The 23,966-nt window shown below is 44.1% G+C and overlaps 1 protein-coding gene across 1 annotated transcript in view; it reads right to left on the bottom strand.

Annotated features, from left to right (window-relative positions):
• The window catches only part of LOC129708650 (neuron navigator 1-like), a 512,158-nt gene that overhangs the window by 113,185 nt on the left and 375,007 nt on the right, over positions 1–23,966 (bottom strand). The window contains exons 11-13 of the mRNA XM_055654539.1: positions 13,455–13,515; positions 12,699–13,334; positions 4,913–5,347 (exon numbers count right to left, since the gene is read on the bottom strand). Coding sequence (XP_055510514.1) covers positions 4,913–5,347; positions 12,699–13,334; positions 13,455–13,515 — 1,132 coding nt within the window. The remainder of the gene's footprint in view (positions 1–4,912; positions 5,348–12,698; positions 13,335–13,454; positions 13,516–23,966) is intronic.

Consider the following 23,966-nt stretch of genomic DNA (forward strand, 5'->3'; position numbering starts at 1 on the left):
AAAATAGTTGCTACAAAGTATTGTGCATTTTCAGTACGTTACCAAGGACGACTCTCTTGCTTTCTGAGATTTTCTCCTTGGATTTAGACTTTAGATTTCAGACTTTTGACATACGCCGCAGAAACAAGCCCTTTGGCCCACCGAGTCCGTGCTGACCAGCGATCACAGGGAAAACGTACAAACTCGGTACAGCCAACATGCGAGGTCAGGTCTCTGGCGATGTGAGGCAGCAACTCTAGCGTTGTGCCACTTCAGGACCAAACACTTTAAGCAAGCTTTGACAATACGCCTAATCTCTCTTCCTGGCTCTGCACATTCTACATCGTCGGGGAGAAAGTGCATAAATATCTCCATCAATCAGTCACGCAGTTAGTCATTTGAGAAAGGGAACAAAAAAGGGGCAGGAACGCTTATGTTCTCTTTCATGTGTGAAGTATTAAGATTGCACATTTCAAAATCTTCTAACTTTGAAGAGAAAAGTACTGATTCATTATGTTACCTTGGAGTTTTACAATGCTGTCTTTTACATATTGTCTAATGCTCCTTTGGTTAATTTGGATTCTATCTATTCCCTGGGAGTTACTGCCTGAAAGTGCAACTCTTGGTTGTCAATGAAGTATGGATGCCAGAAATAAAACCATAACTAACAATGTTGATCCGCAAAGTGAGAGTATTTTGGTTTTATGGATGTGACCTTCTTTTGCTATCTAGATAATTTACCAACAACTTCAGTTTCAAGTGTAATTATTCGATGGTTTCTTTATTATCACATATACCAAGGTACAGTGAAGTAAAGTGAATGGGTGTTAGGTTTTTGCATATAGATCAGCAAGGCTATCCCTGTAAATGACCAAATCCCCAGTTAATACTGAATGCAGAAAACAGCCACTGAGTTCCATATGCAAGAGGCACCATATTGGAATCAGAATAGGAGATCATATTGACTAGTTACCCCATGATGATTTTTTGTTGTTAATTGTGCACTGCACAGTGGAATTATTTTTGCATAGATCACACATTCACACGAGTCGCCATATTTTGGCGGCATTTACAAAAGTCTAAAGTTTGGTCCATGTGTTCGATGTACTGGAGCGGCTTCTGATCCAGGTAAGCTCCAGACTGCTGCAGGGCCTCCTCCGTCACCCTCGAGCAGTTCGACCTACAAGCTGACATCTCTCTCTCGCCCGACCGCGTCTGCGTCCCCGGGGCACCTGTTGGAGCGACCCTGAACGCGATGGAGGCAATTCTCCGCTCCCTCTCCAGCCAGCCCACTCCTTGCGTCCTTCGTTGAAAGCAGCTTCCTCCTCCTCGACTCTCTGGTCTTCAGGGGTCAAGCTTAGCGGCTTCCGACGACGGCCATCCGGGCCCTTCTTCATGGCGGCGAGAAAGGCCTGCTACCCAGCGTGTTCGTGGTGGCTCGCCTTCCATCGCGGCGGCTAGTCAAAACTTTTTTCATGGCGGCCCACCAAATCCTAAAGCATGCTCCAGTCGCCATTTTGTTGAATGGAGTTCTTTCCATCAAGTAAAGTCAACATCTGAATGCTGAAATGCACTGGGTCTATCAAGCGACGACATCTTCAAGAATATCTGCAGACAACCAAAGGAGCATCCCTGGGTTCACATCCCTAAAGTTTAGTTTAGAGATACAGCATGAAAACAGGCCCTTTGGCTCACTCTGTCCACGCAGTCCAGTGATCCCCGTACACTAACACTATCCTACACACACTAGGGCAATATACAATTTAACCAAGCTATTTAGCCTACAAACCTGTACGGCTTTGGAGTGTGGGACGAAACCGGAGTTCCCAGAGAAAATGCACACAGGTCAAGGGGAGAATGTACAAACTCTGTACAGACAGCAACCAGAGTCAGGATCGAACCCGGGTCTCTGGCCCTGTATGGCAGCAACTCTACTGCTGCGCCACCGTGCTGCCCCTCAGGGTGTTACTGCAAAAAGTGGATCATAAAGACCAATGGCCTTAAAACTGAGCTTCACTGCGGGGACACAATCAGCCTTCATTTGGTTTCTATACAGCAACCAATGCAGTATACAGGTGCATGATTTCAGCGTGACTCATCGCTTCTGCAACACTGCCAAAGGTGTTATCACTTGGAGGCTGATACCTGCAGGAAGTTCTTAAATAGACAGACTGTGATGTTAGACATTAAGTGTACCAGCTAATGTCCTTTTATTACATCATGTAGCTGATCATATGCTCTGCAGCGATTTATTCCCTCAACCACTCTCTTGTCAACTACTTGCAGATTCATCGCTGATTAATGTCACTTGGCTGCTGGGCTTATTCTACAGGTAGAGCTTCAGTGCTAGTCCAGACGGAGCGATGTACCAGCTGATGAAAGTTATTTTGCTTGTATTTCAAGCCTCTTTACATTGGCAGCTTCCATTGATGGCTTTTCCCACAGAGTGTAGCACGTGGGGGAGGCTGAACAGTGAGAATGCAGAGCTGGAAAAGGTGCTGGAAGGAGGAACGAAGAAGGGGGAATGGGGCAAAGGGGGAGGGAAGGCTGAAGGGGGAAAAGGAGGGGAGAATAAATGAGAGAAGGGTGAAGGTGAGAAGGGAAGGGGAAAGGGGAGAGGGGAAGCTAAAGGGGGAAAAGGGGTGAATAAAGGGGGTGAAGGTGAGAAGGGGCAAATGGGGAAGGAGCTTGGTAAATGCTATGGGAAATTTTATATCAATGAAATAGGTCAACATTAAGACAAAAGGGCGGCAAGGTGGCGGTAGAGTTGCTGCCTTACAGTGATTACAGCGCTAGAGACCAGGGTTCGATCCCGACTAGAGTTTGTATGTTCTCCCTGTGACCGCGTGGGTTTTCTCCGAGATCTTTGTTTTCCTACTGCCCTCCAAAAATGTACAGGTTTGTAGGTTAATTGCCTTGGTATGAATGTAAATGGTCCCTAGCGTGTGTATGATAGTGTTAATGTGCTGGGATCGCTGGTTGGTGCGGACTCGGTGGGCTGAAGGGCCTGCTTCCACGCTGTATCTCAAAACTAAACAAAACTATTACACGGCAAGAATAGAGTGAAGTTGACAAATAGCTTTTTAAAAATTCCAACCCATCATATTTTTAATTCTAGTTCACCAAGGAGAATCAAGAACCAGTGGGGAGAAGGTTAAGGTGAGATTTAATAGTAACCTGAGTGGCATCTTTTTCCACATAAAAGTGTGGTGGGTGTATGGAACAAACTGCTAGAGGAAGTAGTGGAGGTAGGTACAATATCAATATTTAAAAGATAAGACGTGGCTAAGAAAGGTTTGGTGGGATATGGAGCAAACATATCAAACATAATTTGACTGCCTAAGCTACAGGGAGAGGTTGAGCAGGCTAGGACTTTATTCCTTGGAGCACACAAGAATGAGCGATGATCTTATAGAGGTGTACCAGATCTTGAGAGGAATAGATGGGGTAAATTCACAGAGTCTTACCCAGACTTGGGTAATCCAGAACCAGAGAACACGGGTTTAATTTGAAGGGGGAAAGATTTAATGGTAACCTGAGAGGCATCTTTTTACACAAAGTGTGATAGGTGTATGGAATGAGCTGCCAGAGAAGGTAGTTGGGGTAGGTATTATCACAACGTTTCAGAACCATTTAAACAGGTACATGGATAGGATGGGTTTAGAGGCATATGGGCCAAACGCAGGCAGGCAGGACATGTGGCATGTGGGTCGGCATGGGCAAGGTGGGCTGAAGGGCCTGATTCCGTGCTGTATGGCTCTATAATCACTTCCAATTAGTGACTGTATTTAAGGAACAAGGGATGTTGCTGTACCTCATATTACTCTCAACCTTTCATCTCCAAAGTCAATCAAATTTTCCTCTTGAAAATGCAGTATGATTTTACTTAAAATACCTCCAGGCAAACGCTTGACACAAATCCAATTACTGCATTCTATTTCAAGAATATACAATATCTCTTTGTTACTGTGCTGTAAATATATGTGTAGTTGTAGTATGGAACTGTTGTTTGTGCATGCAATATCTCTTCATAGATTCAGATGTTTTCCCATCACCAAGTTCCGTAAACAATGTAATTGTGTCACAAAGGCATCACGGGCAGGTTAAAGCATTGTAATGAAGTGACGGTGTTTGGATTGCAAACACATAAATTACTCTGAAGCTTTATCAGGTTGTAAGCAGCAAACGAGAGCAGCTCAACAAATCCCATTGAAATCAAATGCTATTATCCCATGCTGATTTAGCAATTGCATCTATTGAGAGCAAAATACATCAAGAATGTAGCCATTGAAGCCGAGAATTGACATCTGTGAATTAAATGGGTTACCATTTCATTTGTGGAAAAACAGCATAATTAGTGACATTTTGATGCAAATTCAAAGGTTGGGAACTATCACCAAATGCACATGTTTAACTGAACCACCAATTCAACTTCTCAAATGCATCTACTGAGAGCTAAAGACGCCACAAGAGATTAACACTTTTTACCTTACTGCTCCACAAACTGAATGTTCTAATATTGAATCAACATCATTTTATCACATCATTAAGTGATTCATTATTCCTTACCAGCAATATAATTGCATGAGCTGGATCTTGACATCTATTAAAAAGGAACTCACTTAAATTTAAGATAGATACAAAGTGCTGGACTTACTCAGCGGGTCAGGCAGTATCTCTGGAGATAAAAGATGAGTGACATTTTGGGTCGGGAGCATTCTTCACCCAAAACGTCACCCATCCCTTTTTCTCCAGAGATGCCGCCTAACTCAGCTGAGTTACTCCAGCACTTTAAATCTATCTTTGGTATAAACCAACACCTGCACTTCTTTGTTTCTTCACTTAAATTTAATATAATTTATCTACAATCTTGCGCTCTTTCTATCTCCAATTCCTTAACATGAAAGTAACACGTATCAAATGAGTTACTTACCTCTCCATCTGTGAGAATCTAGAACTCCCAGTCCACGTAAGAGTGCTGTGGTCTTCTTCCCTTGAAAGTGTACGGTTAGGTGGGAATGAACATGGAACACTCAACGGGAGATCCAAAGATTCCATGCTGGTGTGCAGGCTACTTAGCTTAGGGTACATAAGGGTTTCCTTGTTGTTTATGAAATTGCTACCTAGTCCAAGCCCTTGGCTAAAGCTACTGGAATTCACGTTAAGGACAGGGGCAGGGCTTGGAGTTAGACATGGAGTTAAGCTGATTGTACTTGTCTGAACATCGGGGAGTTTGGTTAATGTTTCATTGGCAATACTGTTGCTGATCAAAGGATGTCCTGAGGTGGATGAATCTAGGCTGTTGGAGTTGATTTTGTCAATGTTGGCCATTGTAGGTGGCTTGCTGATTCCTTTTGAGCTTATCACCCTAGAGTGGAAAAGAAATGATGTTCAATCAACAATATTGACAAGGCAATGGAAAAGCCACAATCTACTCTGAGCAAATGTAGAATTAAGCACAACATTTTACTCTATAGAGCATATTTTCATTGCCACAGATGACTGTGGGGGCCATGTCATTATATCTAAGGCGCAGATTGACAGAAAATTCTTGATTAGTACGAGTGCAAAGGATTATGGGAGAAGGCAGGAGAATGGGGTTGAGAGGGAAAGATAGATCAGCCATAATTGAATGGCGGGATAGACTCGATGAGCTGTATGGCATACTTCTACTCCTATGACTTATGAACGTGAATACTGAGGAAATAAACTGGGATTTCTGCTTGATTAGTGTAATAATGGTCAGTGCAGGCCAAATGGGCTAAATAACCTGTTTCCACACTGTATAGCAAAGTACCTCTTTGCCTCAAAATGTTGTTATATCTGTCATTTATTTTATTCATTTGATCATATTTCAGCCATGATTGAATGGTGGGTAGACTTGATAGTTTTGCTCCTATAACTTATGATCTTAAAATTAGTCAAAATGTTTAATAATCAGACATAAATACCAGGTATTTGAGAAAGATGTTTACAAAAAAAGTGCATTTGCCGAAAGTTTTTTCCCCACGAATGGATAGTTGTTATACACAATTTGTAGACAATCATCTGTGAAAGGTCTTCTCTATTGTTTTTGAAATCATTATGGTATTGATAATGAACAAAATCTTTTTTGCGGTTTATAGATCAGATTTATTTTTTTTAAACATGGTAAAGTTCCATTTGGGTTTAAACTAAAGATCACAAAATGTCATCTCAAACAGTATCCCATTAACAAGCAGCTAGTAGAGCTACTGCCTCACAGTGCCAGAGACCTGGGTTTGATCCTGGCCTCTGGTTACCTTTGTATGGAGTTTGCATGTTCTCCCTGTGACTGAATGGGTTTCATTTGGGTGCTCCGGTTTCCTCCCACATCCCAAAGACATCCGGGTTTGTTGGTTAACTGGCCTGTGCAAAATTGGCTGTAATTTGTTGGGAGTGGTTGAGAAATTGGGCCAACATAGAACTAGTGTGAATGAGTGAATGATAGCCGACATCGACTCGTGGGCTAAAGGACTGCTTTCCATGTTGTATCTGAAACTAAACTAAACTAAAATTAACTATATTTATCTGTGATGTGCCTTCAAATATATTGCTGTTTGAGAGTTAAAGGAATATTACAATTATATTGAAGATAGACACAAGAAGCTGGAGTAACTCAGCAGGTCTCTGGTGGAAAAAGAATAGATGACATTTCAGGTCAAGACCCTTCTTGAGATCCAAAATGTCACCTATTCCTTTTCTCTTGAGATGCTGTCTGTACCGTTGAGCTCCAGCGTTTTGTGCCTATCTTCAGTTGAAACCAGCATCTGAAGTTCCTTTCTACACATTAAAATTGCATTGCTTTGGTATAACATAGTTGGAGAACATATCAACATAGAGGCCACGGTATAAAAGCTGTGAACCTCATGACAGATGCCTAACTATATCCAGTTGCTGGTCTCAGGCCAGTATGGCATTAGACCAAATTGTATCCAAGCCATGTATTAAGTAATCACATATAAAATCACCTCTGCATAGTATCTAAATCCATGAAGAATCTTTTTGATACTAGATGGAAACAGAGGTTCCTCTCCTTTTCATTCATATGTATCCAAATCCAAGACAACTAAGCAACACGTTATATTAATACCAAATGTGCACTTTGTGAAGGAAATATCAATCACACTTCAGGGGAAATAATGGCCTGTGGATTCTGCTGCATAATACAACATTTTGAATGCTATGCGATAGAACTTCAACTAAATGTAAACATATTCTATGTCAGCATGCTACAAATTTTCATAACGTTGATTCCAATGTTCCATGCAAATAATGAGCATATGCACAGAAGCTACAGACCCATGTAGTGATTTTGAACGACTAACGACTTTTATTTTATTTTTACCATATATCTGCTACATAGGAAAATTGATGTAGTCAGATAATGAAGATAATGTTTACTGGAATTCCTATTGAAAGGTCTCTTCCAGTCAGGGTTGCTGTGGAGAAACTGATTATTTATATTATAGTCATATTGATCTTTAATTTAGGATAGGATATGGGCCAAATGCAGGCATGTGGGATGAGTGTAGGTCAGCTTGGTCCAAAGGGCCTGATTTCAAGCTGTATGATCCTATGAATCGCTATAACCTACTTCCCTGCAGGGCCTCCAAATCTCCCCAGCCCCCCTATCCATTAACCATCTCCCTGATAACTCAATCTTCCATCAGATCTTCTCTCCAACGCCCTCCCCAAACATTTCTTTAGCCCTTCCTGATTTATTTCCTGCTCAACACAACCATTTCTACCCAAGCTCCCATCCCTGGCCTGAAGAAGGGTCTCCACCCAAAACGTCACTGATTCCTCCTCTCCAGAGATGCTGCCTGTCACGCTGAGTTACTCCAGCATTTTGCGTCTAACTCCCATCCCTGGTAATCTCCTCCTCGCACCTCGTCTTGAACACCTAAGCAATTTGAACCGTGATACTCTCTCCACCAGTCTCCTGCCCGCAATTATCAGTTCTTCAGGTTTCCTCTCATCGATCCTCTCCTCATGACTCTCTGTGCAATCTCCACACTGTGGTGATGAGGGAACATGGAGTGAAATGTGCTGTTGATTGTGCATATCTGACCTCACCGCATATGATATACACTGGACATTGTGTTTGGTAAAATATTTACAAATTCAAGGTCTCAGACAAACTGGCAAAGTTATCTGTCCTATCCCCGAATGATATAGTATCTCCTTAATTAATGGAAATTCCCGCCGATGAAGATCTTAGGGCAGCACGGTGGCGTGGCGGTGGAGAGTGGCACGGTGGCACAGCAGAAGAGCTACTGCCTTTCAGCGCCAGAGTCCTGGATTCTATCTTGACTATGGGTCCTGTCTGTACGAAGTTTGTACATTCTCCCCGTGACCTGCGTTGGTTATCTCCGAGATATTTAGTTTCCTCCCACACGCCAAAGACGTACAGGTTTGTAGATTAATTGGCTTGCTATCAATGTAAAATTGTCCCTAGTATTCATAGGGTAGCATTAATGTGTAGGGGTCGATGGTGGGTGTGGACTCGGTGGGCCGAAGGGCCTGTTTCGGCACTTTATCTATAAACTAAACTAAAACTAAATATCTGTCCCAGTCAGTTTGATCTGAGACTTTTATAATTCCATTTGGCTGCAGATAAAAGTTAAAGGAAAACATAATCTGATGCCAGAATGTCTCATAGTACCAGAGATCCGGACTCGATCCTGATTATGGGTGCTGTCTGTGTGCAGTTTGCACATTCTCCCTGTGGACCACGTGGGTTTGCTTTGGGTGCTCCGGTTTCCTCCCATATTCCAAAGATGTGCAGGTTTGTAGGTTATTTGGCCTCTGTAAATTGCCCCTAGTGTGTAGGGTGTGAAAGTGGGATAACATAGAACTAGTGTACGGGCGATCGATGGTCAACATGGACTCGGTGGGCCGAAGGGCCTGTTTTCACGCTGTGTCTCTAAACCAAACTAAACACAGAGTAACTGAGATTGCTCCAATGAGTTGGCAGGTTAGAATTGGGCACAGATCACTGGGTTATTAAGAGTTAATTCAACAGGGTTCCTGTGGCCCATACTGCAATAGCATGTTGAGTAAAAACAGCTGTGATACTCTATGGCTTCTGCCACTCACTGTAGAAGCATCCAAACTATGACTGAAAGATAACAGTAAGGGGTGAATGCCTTCCGGGAAAGAAGGAGACAAAGGAACAATGAAACACAAACAATTTCAACCACTGAATTAATAAGGGTTATACATTTAACATTAGAATGAAAGTTGCTTGAATTTTTTTTTTGCCTTTTAGTTGGCTGGTCTCTCAAGAGTAATATAAATAGATTAAACCACGTTAAGTAGTCTCAATTTCCTACGGTAGCCAGTTTTAAACAAACCTCAGAAGCACTGTATAAATAATATTGAATGGTTTTATAAATTTTGTGTTCAGTTGAACATCTGTTGGGAACTGAGGCAGTTCATAGATGTAATTTAATAGAAACTCGTAGCAATGGTTCTATTCAGAGCAAACCATGCATTTTGAATGACACCAGTCTGATCTACTGTCACAGCACGCCATCCTGATATAATGGGAAAAATAACAAATCATGCTGATTTTGACAGAGCCTCCATGATGGTGAAATGTGAAAAAGCCGGTGACTGTGTTTAGTCTGCAAGGATATGCACAGCATAAATCTGTTTTAAAAAAAAAGCAATTCTGACCATTTTTTGCCTTGCGCATTATTTATTTATTTGTTCTTAGTCAAACAAATTGATAGCCATTCCCACACCAATGTGAAATAAAGAAAATGATACAAAATCCTAGCTGATTGATGGTGAAAAAGCAATAATGCATGCAAATGGCTGAAAGTATGCTTAATGTTCATTTCTGCAAACATTTTTCCTCAGCTCATGGGCATCTGTTCCCTAAAGAGCATGTTAGTTCAGCTGGAATGATGACAGGAGTAATGACTACTTAAAATAAATGGTTTATGATTGCTAGGGCCATTCTGTGTCAGGCTTCATTACAGGCCCGGCTCAAGGCCAAAGGACCTGAATTTAATAGATAATTTCTCTTAATAGACTGCAGATGCTGGAATCCTGAGCCAAAAACAAACTGCTGGAGAAACTCAGTGGGTCGGACAGCAGCGGTAGGAGGCAAAGGTCAGATGATGTTTCAGGTCGGGATCCTTCTTCAGACTGCAATGTGACATTGATGGTATTGACCTATTTTTCTGATAAGTACGGGTGTCAAGTGTAATGGGAAGAAGGCAGGAGAATGGGGTTAAGAGGGAAAGATAGATCAGCCACGATTGAATGGGGGAGTAGACTTGATGGGCTGAATTCGGGCCTAATTCTGCTTATGAATATGAGTTTGGATATCAAGGAAAACTGAAGTCAATGGGAATCAAGGGAACCTGTACAAAGTTAGAAATAAGGAACTGCGGACGCTGGTTTACACAAAATTACACAAAATATTGGAGCATCTTAGTGGGGCAGGCATCATCTCTGAAAAATTCAGTCTGAAGAAGGGTCTTGACCCGAAACGTCACCCATTGCTTCTCTCCAGAGATGCTGCCTGTGCCGCTGAGTTACTCCAGCATTTTGTGTCTAGCATCTCTGGAAAACATGTGATGTTTCGGGTCAGGACCCTTCTTCAGACAGTACAAAGTTAATTGATTGCAATTGATTTGCTCTTGCATTCATGTCGGCTCCAATACATTAGGGCGGCCCAGTGGCGCAGCTGTTGGATCTGCTGCCTCACAGCGCCAGAGACCTGGGTTCGATCCTAACCTCGGCTGCTGTGTGTGTGGAATTTGCACGTTCTCCCTGTGATTTCCTCCCACATCCCAAATATGCGCAAGTTTGCAGGTTAATTGCCTTTTGTAAATTGCCCCTAATGTGTAGGGAGTGGGCAAGAGAGTTTGATAAGATAGAACTAGTAGGAACAGGTGAGTGAGGGTTGTCGTGAACTTGGTGGGCACAAGGGCCTGTTTCCAGGCTATATCTCAAAACTAAACTAAACATTCCTGCAAGGGTTCCTAAGGATGGTGACCTAGACCCATTTAATATCTTCAGTGGTGTTCCAATATCACGTCGCCAGTGTTCTTGTAACACTGTGTACCCTTGCCACTATTCCTTTCAATTTAAATTAGTGCAGCCATCGTTCCGGTGACAGGTTTTTACCTGGGGCTGCTTCAGTGGGCAATTTGACCAGAAAGTGCTGCAAAGCATTTCCAACTAAGCACTGTCTGTCAACTGGTGCGACGTGGCCCACTGCCAGTGATCGTGAAGAAATAGCAATTAGCCATATGGAAGCGAGGAACATTGCAGGTGTCTCCAATGATAAAAGCAGGCACCATTAAAATAAAATACCAGAATCAATCATGTTTAGCCTCAATCAAATTGGAAATTAAATTCCACAATGTATAAGCTTAAAACTAAATCCTTAGCAAAATTTCAATAGCTATCAATTAAGTTAACTATAGCAATGTGCAGAAATAAGAAAACCCAGGTGTCTTGTATGATAAAGACAGAAACCATTATAAAAAAGACCTGCAATATTTTGTCCTTGATTACATTGGAAATTAAATTCCATTATTAAAGCACAAAACAAAATATGATATATGAGAGCTTTACATTAGTTTACTCTTACAATAAACTATAATATTAATAACAATGGCAGTACAGTGGTGCAGCTAGTAAAGATGCTGCCTCATAGCGCCAGAGACCTGGGTTTAATCCTGACCTCGGGTGCTGTCTGTGTGGAGTTTGCACGTTGTCCCCGTGACTGACTTCCACTGGTTGCTCCAGTTTCCTCACAACTTACTGAATAATGAAAGGCCTGGATAGAGTGAATGTGGTGTGGATATTTCCACTGGTGGGAGAGTCTAAGACCAGAGGCCATTGCCTCAGAATAAAAGGACGTACCTTTAGAAAGGAGAGGAGGAATTTCTTTATTCAGAGTACAGTGAATCTGTGGAGTTTATTGCCACAGACAGCTATGCAGGCTAAGCCAATGGATATTTTTAATGTGGAGATTGACAGATCCTTGATCAGTAAGGGCGTCAGGAGTTATGGGGGGAAGGCAGGAGCATGGTGTTGAGACAGAAAGATAGATCAGACATGATCGAATGGCGGAGTCAACTCGATAAGTTGAATAGCCTAATGCTACTTCTAGAACTTATGAACATGATATTGCTAAGAAGTGTGGGTTTGTAGGTTAAATGGTCACTGTAAATTGAGTCTCGGGTGTAGGGAGTGGATGAGAAAGTGGAATAACATAGAACTATTGTGAACTAGACGGCGTGGAGTCAGTGGGCTGAAGGCATCTTTCAATCGATCAAATTATAAGTGATTTAAAAAAATGCAATTTATTAAAATGGGCGGCACGGTGGCGCAGCGGTAGAGTTACTGCCTTGCAGCGCTCGCAGTGCCAGAGATGTAGGGTCGATCCTGAAGGATGCTGTCTGTACGGAGCTTGTACGTTCTTCCCGTGACCCGTGTGGGTTTTCTCCGAGATCTTCGGTTTCCCTCCCACACTCCAAAGACGTACAGGTTTGTAGGTTATTTGGCTTGGTATAAATGTAAATTGTCCCTAGAGTGTGTAGCATTAGTGTGTGAGGAGTGAAGGCCGGTGTGGATTCGTTGTTTCCGCGCTGTATCTCTGAACGACACTAAACTAAACACATGATTGAAATCTATTTGAAATGTGAGCATTTACCGTCCATACAACGTACCTCTGTGTAGTTGGAGATGACATCTCTGTGAACTTGCAGCTTTGCTGTCGCATTCCTTGCAATTTACTTTGACTGTCAGAGGCTGCAGCCATCTTTGCAGAACCTGCTGCACTTGTACATTCAGTATCCGAAGCCACAGCCTTTGCCTTGGCTTTCTCTTTCTCTCGGTCCGTTTGATTCACTGGCCCGGAGCTTGTTCTCCCCAAACCAATTTTCGAGGGTTCCTTCAGGCGGGACACTGGGATCCCCCCGTGTTTGCTGCTGATGAGGCTCGGGTCAATATTGCTGCTGACTGGCCTGTTCATACCCGCCCTGCCTGTGACGCTGACAGAACTGGACTTGGCCGGACGGGGCAGGCTGCGGTACTGCACGGCTGTCCTTGCACTTGACGACATGAAGCCATCGTGGTTTTGGGACACATCCAGGCTGGTTTTCCTGGAGTTTGTCGGTTTAACAGGGATGCCCGTGGATTTCGGAGCTTTCCCCGCAGAGCTCCCGCCAGCCGTCACGACGGTCGCAGTGCCCGTCGTGGGTTTCTTGTAGCCGAAAGAACTTCCAGTGGAAGGCCTGGAAATACCTGACGGAGGTTTCCGTGCCTCTCCAACTCTGTCCCGACTGGCATCAGATGAAGATCTTATACCAACTTATCACGAAGTCCTCATACCTTCATACTCCCCCTTATTTTAGACCCCAGCACTTTCCCCCTAGTTGATTTCCCCCATATGGTCACTGCTCCCTGCTCCTTTTTTTAATTAATCCAAGGTCGTTCCTTTGAGAACCATTTTTCCTTTGTCTTGGGCTTTAGAATCAATTTTACCTGAAAGGGTAAAAAGAATAACAAGGAATTTATGATCGGGTCATTGAGGCAAAATAGTGTCTGCAGATAAAACTTTCAACAGAAAAGACACAAAATGCTGGAGTAACTCGACAGGTCAGGCAGTATCCGTGGAGGATAGCTACAAAATGCTAGAGTCACCATGTCGTCTGGAAGCGAGGGAACAACAGTGTGCCGGGAAAGTCATCACCACCAAGAATCAGTTGTGCACATTGGGTCAGCAATAGATTTATCACTTCGTTATCACCTCTTCCCCAGCCAACAATGGGCCATAATGGACTCCGCCCTTCCTTCCTCTTCTGTTCCGAGCCCAGCTTTGTTCTGGTCTTTACATCCATTCCCCTCCCTCTACTTTCGGTCTGAAGAAAGTTCCCGACCCGAAATGTCATCCATCCTTTTTCTCCAGAGAAGCTGCCTGACTCGCACAGTTACTCCAGCACTTTGTGTTTATCTTCAGCTCTATAGGACTCTGGTTAGGCTGCATTTGGAGTATTGTATGCAGTTCTAGTCGCCCCATTACAGGAAGGATGTGGTGGCTTTGGAAAAGGGGTAGAGGAGATTTACCAGAATGATGCTTGGCTTAAGGGGTATTAGCTACAGGGTGGAATTGGACAGACTTTTTTCTGGAATACCGGAGGTTACAAGTAGACCTGATAGAAGTAGATAAAATTATGAGAGGCATAGATGGGTTAGACAGTCAGAAACTTTTTTCCAGGATGGAAAAATCAAATATTTGAAGACATAGCTTTAAGGTGGGAGGGGCAAAGTTTAAAGGAACACATTTTTTTATGCACATGGTGTTGGGTGACTGGAACATGCTGCTGGCTCTGGTGATGGAGGATAATATCGGTGGGGGCACTGCAAGCCGGCGCCCTGTCAGCAGCGTGTTCGTTTTTTTAAACTTTTTAAATTTTTTTAGTATGTTCTAAAGTGTGTTTTTAATGTTCCTCTGTGTGTCTTGTGTGGGGGGTGAGGGGGAAACCGCTTCGGTCGCCTCCTCCATGGAGAGGCGACTTTTTCCAGGTTGCCTCCCCCGTGGCCTAACAACGAGGATCGGGCGGTCTTTCCCGGAGACACACCCGGGGCTTCAGCGGCGGGCGCAGCGTGGAGTGGGCGAGCCCTCGCTGGGGCTCGCCGGAGGGGAGCGCTCCGTTTCATTGGCCCGCGGCTGCCGGCAGCCTGAAGCCGCAGTCTGCAGAGTTCCATCTGGCGCGGCGTCCGCAGCCCGGGATCCCTAGTGGGGGACCAGGGGGGAAGAAGAAGCCACCACTGCCGGCCCGCGGCCAACTTCTACCGCGGGCCCGGCGTGGACTTACCATCACCCCTGGAGGGGAGCTTGGTCTGTCGGCCCTGCGGTCTGCGGTGCTTCTGGCTGCGGCGCGGCGGGGACTTTAAATCTTCGACCGCTGGCCTGCGGCCTACACCAACCTAAACCTTCGGTGGGGAAGAGCCGATTCTGGACACCTTGACTTTTACCTGTCTGTACATCTGGATGCCCGCAGCGACGGCTGCGGAGGGTTGAGGTCCCGACCACGGGGGGAAATGGAGGAGGACTGACCAATTTTTGTGCCTTCCACCACAGTGATGAATGCTGTGGTAGATGTTTGTGTTAAATTTTTATTGTGTATTGTGTGTTCTTTATCATTGTGCCGCTGCTGACAAATTCATTCAAATGTGACGAATAAAACCGCATTGTATTGTATTGTATTGTATTGTATAATATTATGTAACATTTAGACTTATGGATAGGCATATGGATATGCTGGGAACGGAATGATATGGATCATGTACAGACAGATAAGTATCTCTCCAGAAATGCTGCCTGTCCTGCTGAGTTTCTCCAGCATTTGTGTCTACCTGCAGGCAGATAAGAGTTGGTCTTGGCATCATGGCTGAAGGGTCTATTCATGTGCCATACTGTTCTATGTAAGATCTATATCCACTACTGAGAATTTTGGGGCCCAGAATGTCTTGTGAACTGGAAGGCCATTAATGCAGAGCACACAAAGATAAATAGGGAGATAACAGGTTCAGGCACCAGGACAGTGTAGAGAGTGGAGCACGGGCTAATGGTGTTTTGTAGTGTAGAAAAGGATTGTGATGGGGAACAAGTTTTCATCACATTATTGTGTCAGGGAGAGGGCAACCCATCGGTGGCCATTCAATGATGGAACAGACTGAAAGGGTCTGAGGTGGCATGGTGGCACAGCAGCAGATTTGCTGCCTTACAGCGCCTGAGACCCAGGTTCAATCCTAACTACGGGTGCTGTCCGTACAAAGTTTGTACATTCTCTTTGTACATTGAATAGCGCAGCTGGGACATGTGGTCCGGTGTGGGCAAGTTGGGCCAAAGGGCCCGTTTCCACACTGTATCACTCTATGACTTTGACTATTCTCCCTGTGACCACATGGGTATGCTCCGGGTGCTTCGGTTTCCTCCCACACCCCAAAGACATACAGGTTTGTTGGTTATTTGGCTTCTGCAAATTGTCCCCAGAGTATACGATAGTGCTGTATAGCATATTGCTAGTGTAGGAGGTAATTGGTCGTCGGCGCAGACTTGGTGGGCCAAAGGACCTGTTTCCACGCTGTATCTTTAATATCTAAAGTCTAAAGACTCTTATGTTATTTACTAAACCATCAATCCTACCTTACTTTATTAATAGTTTCTGATTTAAAAATATATATTTCCTTTCCTTTATCACCAAAGTGGGGACATCAATGCACTGATTTTTGATGTAACAATTCACCAAACACGTATTCTCCACTGGCACATATTGGTTGGCATCAACTTCAGTCAGTAGCAATGTGACATGTTTTGGGCATATCCACAGCCAGTCCATCTGGCAGCCACCTAATCCCCGATTAAACATAGAACAGTGCAGCACAGGAACAGGCCCTTCTACCCACGATGGCTGTGCTGAACATGATGCCAAGACCTACTCTTACCTGCCTACATATAATCCATATCCCCTCCATTACCTGTATATCCCTCTGTCTACCTATTTGATGCAATTACCAATCAAAGTTATAAGGTAGACAAAAAATGCTGGAGAAATTCAGCGGGTGATGCAGCATCTATGGACATTTCAGGTCGAGAGACTTCTTCAGACTGATAATATAGTTATAAGATAGGTTGTGTAGGAAGGAACTGCAGATGCTGGTTCACACCAAAGATAAGACAAAATGTTGGAGTAACTCAGCCCAACAGGCAGCATCTCTGAAGAGAAGGAATGAGTGGTTTTGGATTGAGATCCTTCATCAGACCTATCTTCTTCAAATAGATTGCGTCAGGGTGACTCATAACTTTTAACCCCGAGATTAAGTTGGTTTATACTCCATGGTTGTAGTTGGCTGTGGGAGTGATGTTGGAATAATGAGGGTGTACTGCCATTAAAATTTGAAATTGACAGCAACTTTGGGATTTTGCAGAAGTAATACTAATAATATCGCCAGTGATTCAGCTCAAAGACTCCACTGTTTGTAAGCTAATTGTATAGACCCATGAGAAATCCCTTGAATTCTTCAGAACTACGGTTGCTGGAAATTGGACCCGTTTGTGCAACTTGTTAATCTCTTTGCTCCCATAATTCATTTCTGGCTCAACTAGGGACCATTGGGAAATTGGTCTGGATATTTCGGGGCAAGATTCACATGACCGCCATTATGTACGTGTTGAACTGTTGTCACAATATATTTATGCATTTACTGACAGAAATTAGCAGCCCAAGATGTGGCCTGTGCTCCGTGTTTAAAGCTCAAGGTTAAACGAAGAGTGGGAAAGAAACATTGGCAAAGTGAAGTGAATTAAGTGGGGACATTGGCATTTTATTCAAAGCTAGCACCAGAATCATTAACTTGTTAATCCTCATTCATCCTTTCCCCACAAGCATCACTGATCATGATTGTTGCATCTCCAGGGTCGGCACCTCAGTGCTTGATGCTCTGCTCTCTTGGTCCATAACTTGCAGTGTCTTGGGACCACTTGCAGTAGGGAAGCCCATTGGTCAGACCATTGTAGAGTTATAGAGAGAGAGAGAGAATCAGTCATACAGCATGGAAACAGGCCCTTCACCCCCAACTTGTCCACGCTGACCAACATGCCCTATTTACACTTGTCCCATCTGCCTCTGTTTGGCCCATATCCCTCTAAACCTGTCCTATCCATGTATTATCCAAATATTTCTTAAACATTGCGATCGTACCTGCCTCAACTACCTTGGTGGGCACATTGCATCCGCCCACCAGCCTTGTGTAAAAATGTTGCCGCTTAGGTCCCTATTAAATCTTCCCCCCACCCTCACCTTACATGTATGTCCTCTTGTTCTTGTTTCCCCTGACTCTGGGTAAGAGACTGTGCATTTACCCTATCTATTCCTCTCATGATCTTCTACACCTCTTTCAGAGCAACCCTTATCCTCCTCCACTCCAAGGAATAAAGTCCCAGCCTGCACAACCTCTCCCTCTAGCTATAGCTCAGGCCCTTGAGTCTTGGCTACTCAATTAACCAACTTGGATGCTCCAACGAATCACTGGGCCTGCTGCTCATATCTGCCGCTCCCGCTCCCGCTCTTGCTCCAACCTGCAGTTGCCTTGCCAAGTGAGCCCAGGCACACAGAGTGCCTTGTGTTCTCCTCCCCGTCTATTTGCCTGCCCTCATCCCCGCAGCAGCCTTTATAATGCTGGACTGCAGCTGCCACGGAGAATGTTCTTAAGGAATTGATTCACTTCCCAGCAGTTACCACGGCAATAATGCAGCAACTGCAAACCTGGCAGGGGGATGGGTACAAGAGCAGAGAGGCAGGGGGGTGTAAAATGAGGGTAGAAGCAATAGGTAGCAAGGTGAAAAGTAAAAGTGGCAGGCAGACAAAATCAGGGCAAAAATCAAAAAGGGCCACTTTTCAACTTAATTGTATAAGGGGTAAGAGCGTTGTAAAAACAAGCCTGAAGGCTTTGTGTCTCAATGCAAGGAGTATTTGTAATAAGGTGGATGAGTTGAATGTGCAGATAGCCATTAATGATTATGATATAGTTGGGATCACGGAGACATGGCTCCAAGGTGACCAAGGCTGGGAGCTGAACATCCAGGGATATTCAGTATTCAGGAGGGATAGAGAGAAAGGAAAAGGAGGTGGGGTAGCGTTGCTGGTTAGAGAGGAGATTAACGCAATGGAAAGGAAGGACATTAGTTTGGAGGATGTGGAATCGGTATGGATAGAGCTGCGAAACACTAAGGGGCAGAAAACGCTGGTGGGTGTTGTGTACAGGCCACCTAACAGTAGTAGTGAAGTTGGAGATGGTATCAAACAGGAAATTAGAAATGCGTGCGACAAAGGCAAAACAGTTATAATGGGTGACTTCAATCTACATATAGATTGGGTGAATCAAATTGGCAGGGGTGCTGAGGAAGAGGATTTCTTGGAATGTATGCGGGATAGTTATCTAAATCAACATGTAGAGGAACCAACGAGAGAGCAGGCTATTTTAGACTGGGTATTGAGTAATGAGGAAGGGTTAGTTAGCAGTCTTGTTGTACGTGCCCCCTTGGGCAAGAGTGACCATAATATGGTTGAGTTCTTCATTAGGATGGAGAGTGACATTGTTAATTCAGAAACAATGATTCTGAATTTAAAGAAAGGTAACTTTGAGGGTATGAGACGTGAATTGGCCAAGATTGACTGGCAATTAATTCTAAAAGGGTTGACGGTGGATATGCAATGGAAGACATTTAAAGACTGCATGGATGAACTACAAAAATTGTTCATCCCAGTTTGGCAAAAGAATAAATCAGGGAAGGTAGTGCATCTGTGGATAACAAGGGAAATCAGGGATAGTATCAAAGCGAAGGATGATGCGTACAAATTAGCCAGGAAAAGCAGCATACCAGAGGACTGGGAGAAATTCAGAGTCCAGCAGAGGAGGACAAAGGGCTTAATTAGGAAAGGGAAAATAGATTATGAAAGAAAACTGGTAGGGAACATAAAAACTGACTGCAAAAGTTTTTATAGATATGTGAAAAGAGATTAGTTAAAACAAATGTAGGTTCCTTGCAGTCAGAAACAGGTGAGTTGATCATGGTGAACAAGGATATGGCGGACCAATTGAATAACTACTTTGGTTCCGTCTTCACTAAGGAAGACATAAATAATCTGCCGGAAATAGCAGGGGACCGTGGGTCAAAGGAGTTGGAGGAATTGAGTGAAATCCAGGTTAGTCGGGAAGTGGTATTGGGTAAATTGAATGGATTAAAGGCCGATAAATCCCCAGGGCCAGATAGGCTGCATCCCAGAGTACTTAAGGAAGTAGCTCCAGAAATAGTGGATGCATTAGTAATAATCTTTCAAAACTCTTTAGATTCTGGAGTAGTTCCTGAGGATTGGCGGGTAGCAAACGTAACCCCACTTTTTAAGAAGGGAGGGAGAGAGAAAACGGGGAATTACAGACCAGTTAGTCTAACATCGGTAGTAGGGAAACTGCTAGCGTCAGTTATTAAAGATGGGATAGCAGCATATTTGGAAAGTGGTGAAATCATTGGACAAAGTCAGCATGGATTTACGAAAGGTAAATCATGTCTGACGAATCTTATAGAATTTTTCGAGGATGTAACTAGTAGCGTGGATAGGGGAGAACCAGTGGATGTGGTGTATCTGGACTTCCAGAAGGCTTTCGACAATGTCCCACATAAGAGATTAGTATACAAACTTAAAGCACACGGCATTGGGGGTTCAGTATTGATGTGGATAGAGAACTGGCTGGCAAACAGGAAGCAAAGAGTAGGAGTAAACGGGTCCTTTTCACAATGGCGGGCAGTGACTAGTGGGGTACCGCAAGGCTCAGTGCTGGGGACCCCAGCTATTTACAATATATATTAATGATCTGGATGAGGGAATTGAAGGCAATATCTCCAAGTTTGCGGATGACACTAAGCTGGGGGGCAGTGTTAGCTGTGAGGAGGATGCTAGGAGACTGCAAGGTGACTTGGATAGGCTGGGTGAGTGGGCAAAATGGTTGGCAGATGCAGTATAATGTGGATAAATGTGAGGTTATCCATTTTGGTGGCAAAAACAGGAAAGCAGACTATTATCTAAATGGTGGCCGACTAGGAAAAGGGGAGATGCAGCGAGACCTGGGTGTCATGGTACACCAGTCATTGAAGGTAGGCATGCAGGTGCAGCAGGCAGTAAAGAAAGCGAATGGTATGTTGGCTTTCATAGCAAAAGGATTTGAGTATAGGAGCAGGGAGGTTCTACTGCAGTTGTACAGGGTCTTGGTGAGACCACACCTGGAGTATTGCGTACAGTTTTAGTCTCCAAATCTGAGGAAGGACATTATTGCCATAGAGGGAGTGCAGAGAAGGTTCACCAGACTGACTCCTGGGATGTCAGGACTGTCTTATGAAGAAAGACTGGATAGACTTGGTTTATACTCTCTAGAATTTAGGAGATTGAGAGGGGATCTTATAGAAACTTACAAAATTCTTAAGGGGTTGGACAGGCTAGATGCAGGAAGATTGTTCCCGATGTTGGGGAAGTCCAAGACAAGGGGTCACAGCTTAAGGATAAGTGGGAAATCCTTTAAAACCGAGATGAGAAAAACTTTTTTCACACAGAGAGTGGTGAATCTCTGGATATCTCTGCCACAGAGGGTAGTTGAGGCCAGTTCATTGGCTATATTTAAGAGGGAGTTAGATGTGGCCCTTGTGGCTAAGGGGATCAGAGGGTATGGTGTGAAGGCAGGTACGGGATACTGAGTTGGATGATCATCCATGATCATATTGAATGGCGGTGCAGGCTCGAAGGGCCGAATGGCCTACTCCTCCACCTAATGTTTCTATGTTTCTAAACGCCACAGGCAGCTGCAATCAGCAATCACGCATATGAGATTTCACCACATGATTCGAGGTGAAAAAACATCTTCAATATATATTTTTACTACATTGCAAATTAATTTTACAAGCAGGATCCACAAACTGAACAGTGGTATTGCAACTCAGCGGGCCAAGCTGCATTTCTGGAGAAAAGGAACAGGTGACGCTTCGGTTCAGGACCCTTCTTCTGACTGAGAGTCAGGGGAGAGGAGAATGAGAGATAGTTGTGGGAGTCAGTAAGTTTATAATAAATGTCAGTTGGTATTCTATCACCTGTGATTTAGATGGTGAGATCAAGAAATGGAAGGGAGGTGTCGGAGATGGTCCAAGTGAATTTGTGTGCAGGATGGAAATTGGCAGTGGTTAATGAAGTCCATGTGTTCTGCATGGGTGCAGGAGGCAGCCCCAATGCAGTCGTCAATGTAACGGAGGTAGAGTTCGGGGATGGGGCCAGTGCACGTCTGGAACAGGGATTGTTCTACGTATTCTACAGAGAGGCAGGGATAGCTAGGGCCCATGCTAGTGTCCATGGCCACACTTTTGATTTAGAGAAAGTGGGAGGAGTAGAAGGAGAAGTTGTTAAGAGTGAGGACCAGCTCTGCTAGGGGGGAGGAGAGGAGGACATCGGCATTCCAAAACACTCTCCTTTGGAATGTTCCATCAACTGATATAATTTAATTTTTAAGAAGGAACTGCTGATGCTGGAAAATCGAAGGTAGAGAAAAATGCTGGAGAAACTCAGCGGGTGAGGCAGCAACTATGGAGCGAAGGAAATAGACAATGTTTTGGGCCGAAACGTTGCCTATTTCCTTCGCTCCATAGATGCTGCCTCACCCGCTGAGTTTCTCCAGCATTTTTGTCAGTTTATAGTTCTTTTTGCATAACTATACCAGAGACCAGAAAATCTGATGTGTGTTACTTGCTTCTGAAGTGCAACACAACCAGTACTGTACACCACAGACAAACAAATTATTTTGCTTCAAGTTTCGAAAGGTTCTGTCCAATGCAGTCCAGGACCCCTCTAGCAGCAAGTTCAGTTCACAATGTAAGCAAGTTATAGCGGGTGCCCTGCATTTTGCACTGTGATTTAGTCAAACATCAATAGCCACAGACACCGATAATACACTCAGACCAATTAGAATTAGATCTATATACAGAACCTGTACATCTTTGGAGTGTGGTAGGAAACCGGAGCACGTGTAGAAAACCACACGGTCAATAGACAATAGGTGCAGGAGTAGGCCATTCGGCCCTTTGAGCCAGCACAGCCATTCAATGTGATCATGGCTGATCATCCCCAATCAGTACCCCATCCCTGCCTTCTCCCCATATCCCCTGACTCCACTATTTTTAAGAGCCCTATCTAGCTCTCTCTTGAAAGCATCCAGAGAACCTGCCTCCACCGCCCTCTGAGGCAGAGAATTCCACAGACTCACAACTCTAGCGTGTCCAAGCCCTGAACAATCTTCGGGAGAATCATAGGGAGAACGCATAAACTCCATACAGACAGCACCCGTAGTTGGGATTGAACCAGGGCGCTGTAAGGCAGCAACGCAACCGCTGCACCACTGCGCCGCCCTCTCATAGGGAGTGAACAAACTCATCTGTGACAAAAATAAATCATTCATGACTGTGGCTCCCTCAGGGTATTGTGGTTGGCCTGAACAAGTTGTGCCGAAGGGCCTCTGTATCAAAGATCCTATAGCAGCTATGCTATAGGATCTTTGCTCTGTATGACTGAATAGTACTATACGGTACAGCAATCCAAATCTACAGCACCAGATTTGATCCTGACCTGAAATGTCACGTCTGATTTTAACAAGGCAGCAGCAATGATCCGCAATGTTGTGCTGGCAAAGAGAAAATCACTCTGTCCCCTAACCACTCATTGATTTCCAAAGACCCCGCTGCAAATCAGATTAACACCAGATTAGATGTGATTTTAAATCCGCTTTGGCCGAATAACCTTTTGACATTCACTGACTGGGTTCACGTGATAAATGAGGGCTGTTAGTTCTGGCACGATCGTCGAATGTTGAAAGGCACTGTTTGCAACAGTGTACACATTTGTGAAAAGAAAATTCAGCAAACAAAGCAGGCCTGAAATTTTGAGTAAAATATTACATAAATCAAGTGCACACAGTTCAACAGGCATGCTGCAGCAGAGTATTTAAATCATGCTTTTCAGAAAAATAAACTGGCTGACAGTCAGTAGAATCAAAGATTCATGGAGGCATACAACACAGAAACGGGCACTGTGACCCAACTCATCCATGTCAACCAAGATGCCTACTCCCATTTCCCTACATTTGGCCTATATCCCTCTATTTCTCTCCTATCCATGTACCTGTAAATACATTTTATATAAACTGGGATTGCACCAGCCTTTATCATTTCTCTGGTAGCTTGTTCAATATTCCCACCACCCACCCTCGCTAAAAATCCCGACCCTCTGCCCTCCTGTCCATCACGGGTTCTGACCTCCCCACCATCGAAGGGGTTTACAGGAGTCGCTGCAACAAAAATGCAGCCAGCTTCATCAGAGAGCCACACCGCCCTGATCACA

Source organism: Leucoraja erinacea, chromosome 24 (assembly GCF_028641065.1).
Source record: "Leucoraja erinacea ecotype New England chromosome 24, Leri_hhj_1, whole genome shotgun sequence".
Classification (NCBI taxonomy): domain Eukaryota; kingdom Metazoa; phylum Chordata; class Chondrichthyes; order Rajiformes; family Rajidae; genus Leucoraja; species Leucoraja erinaceus.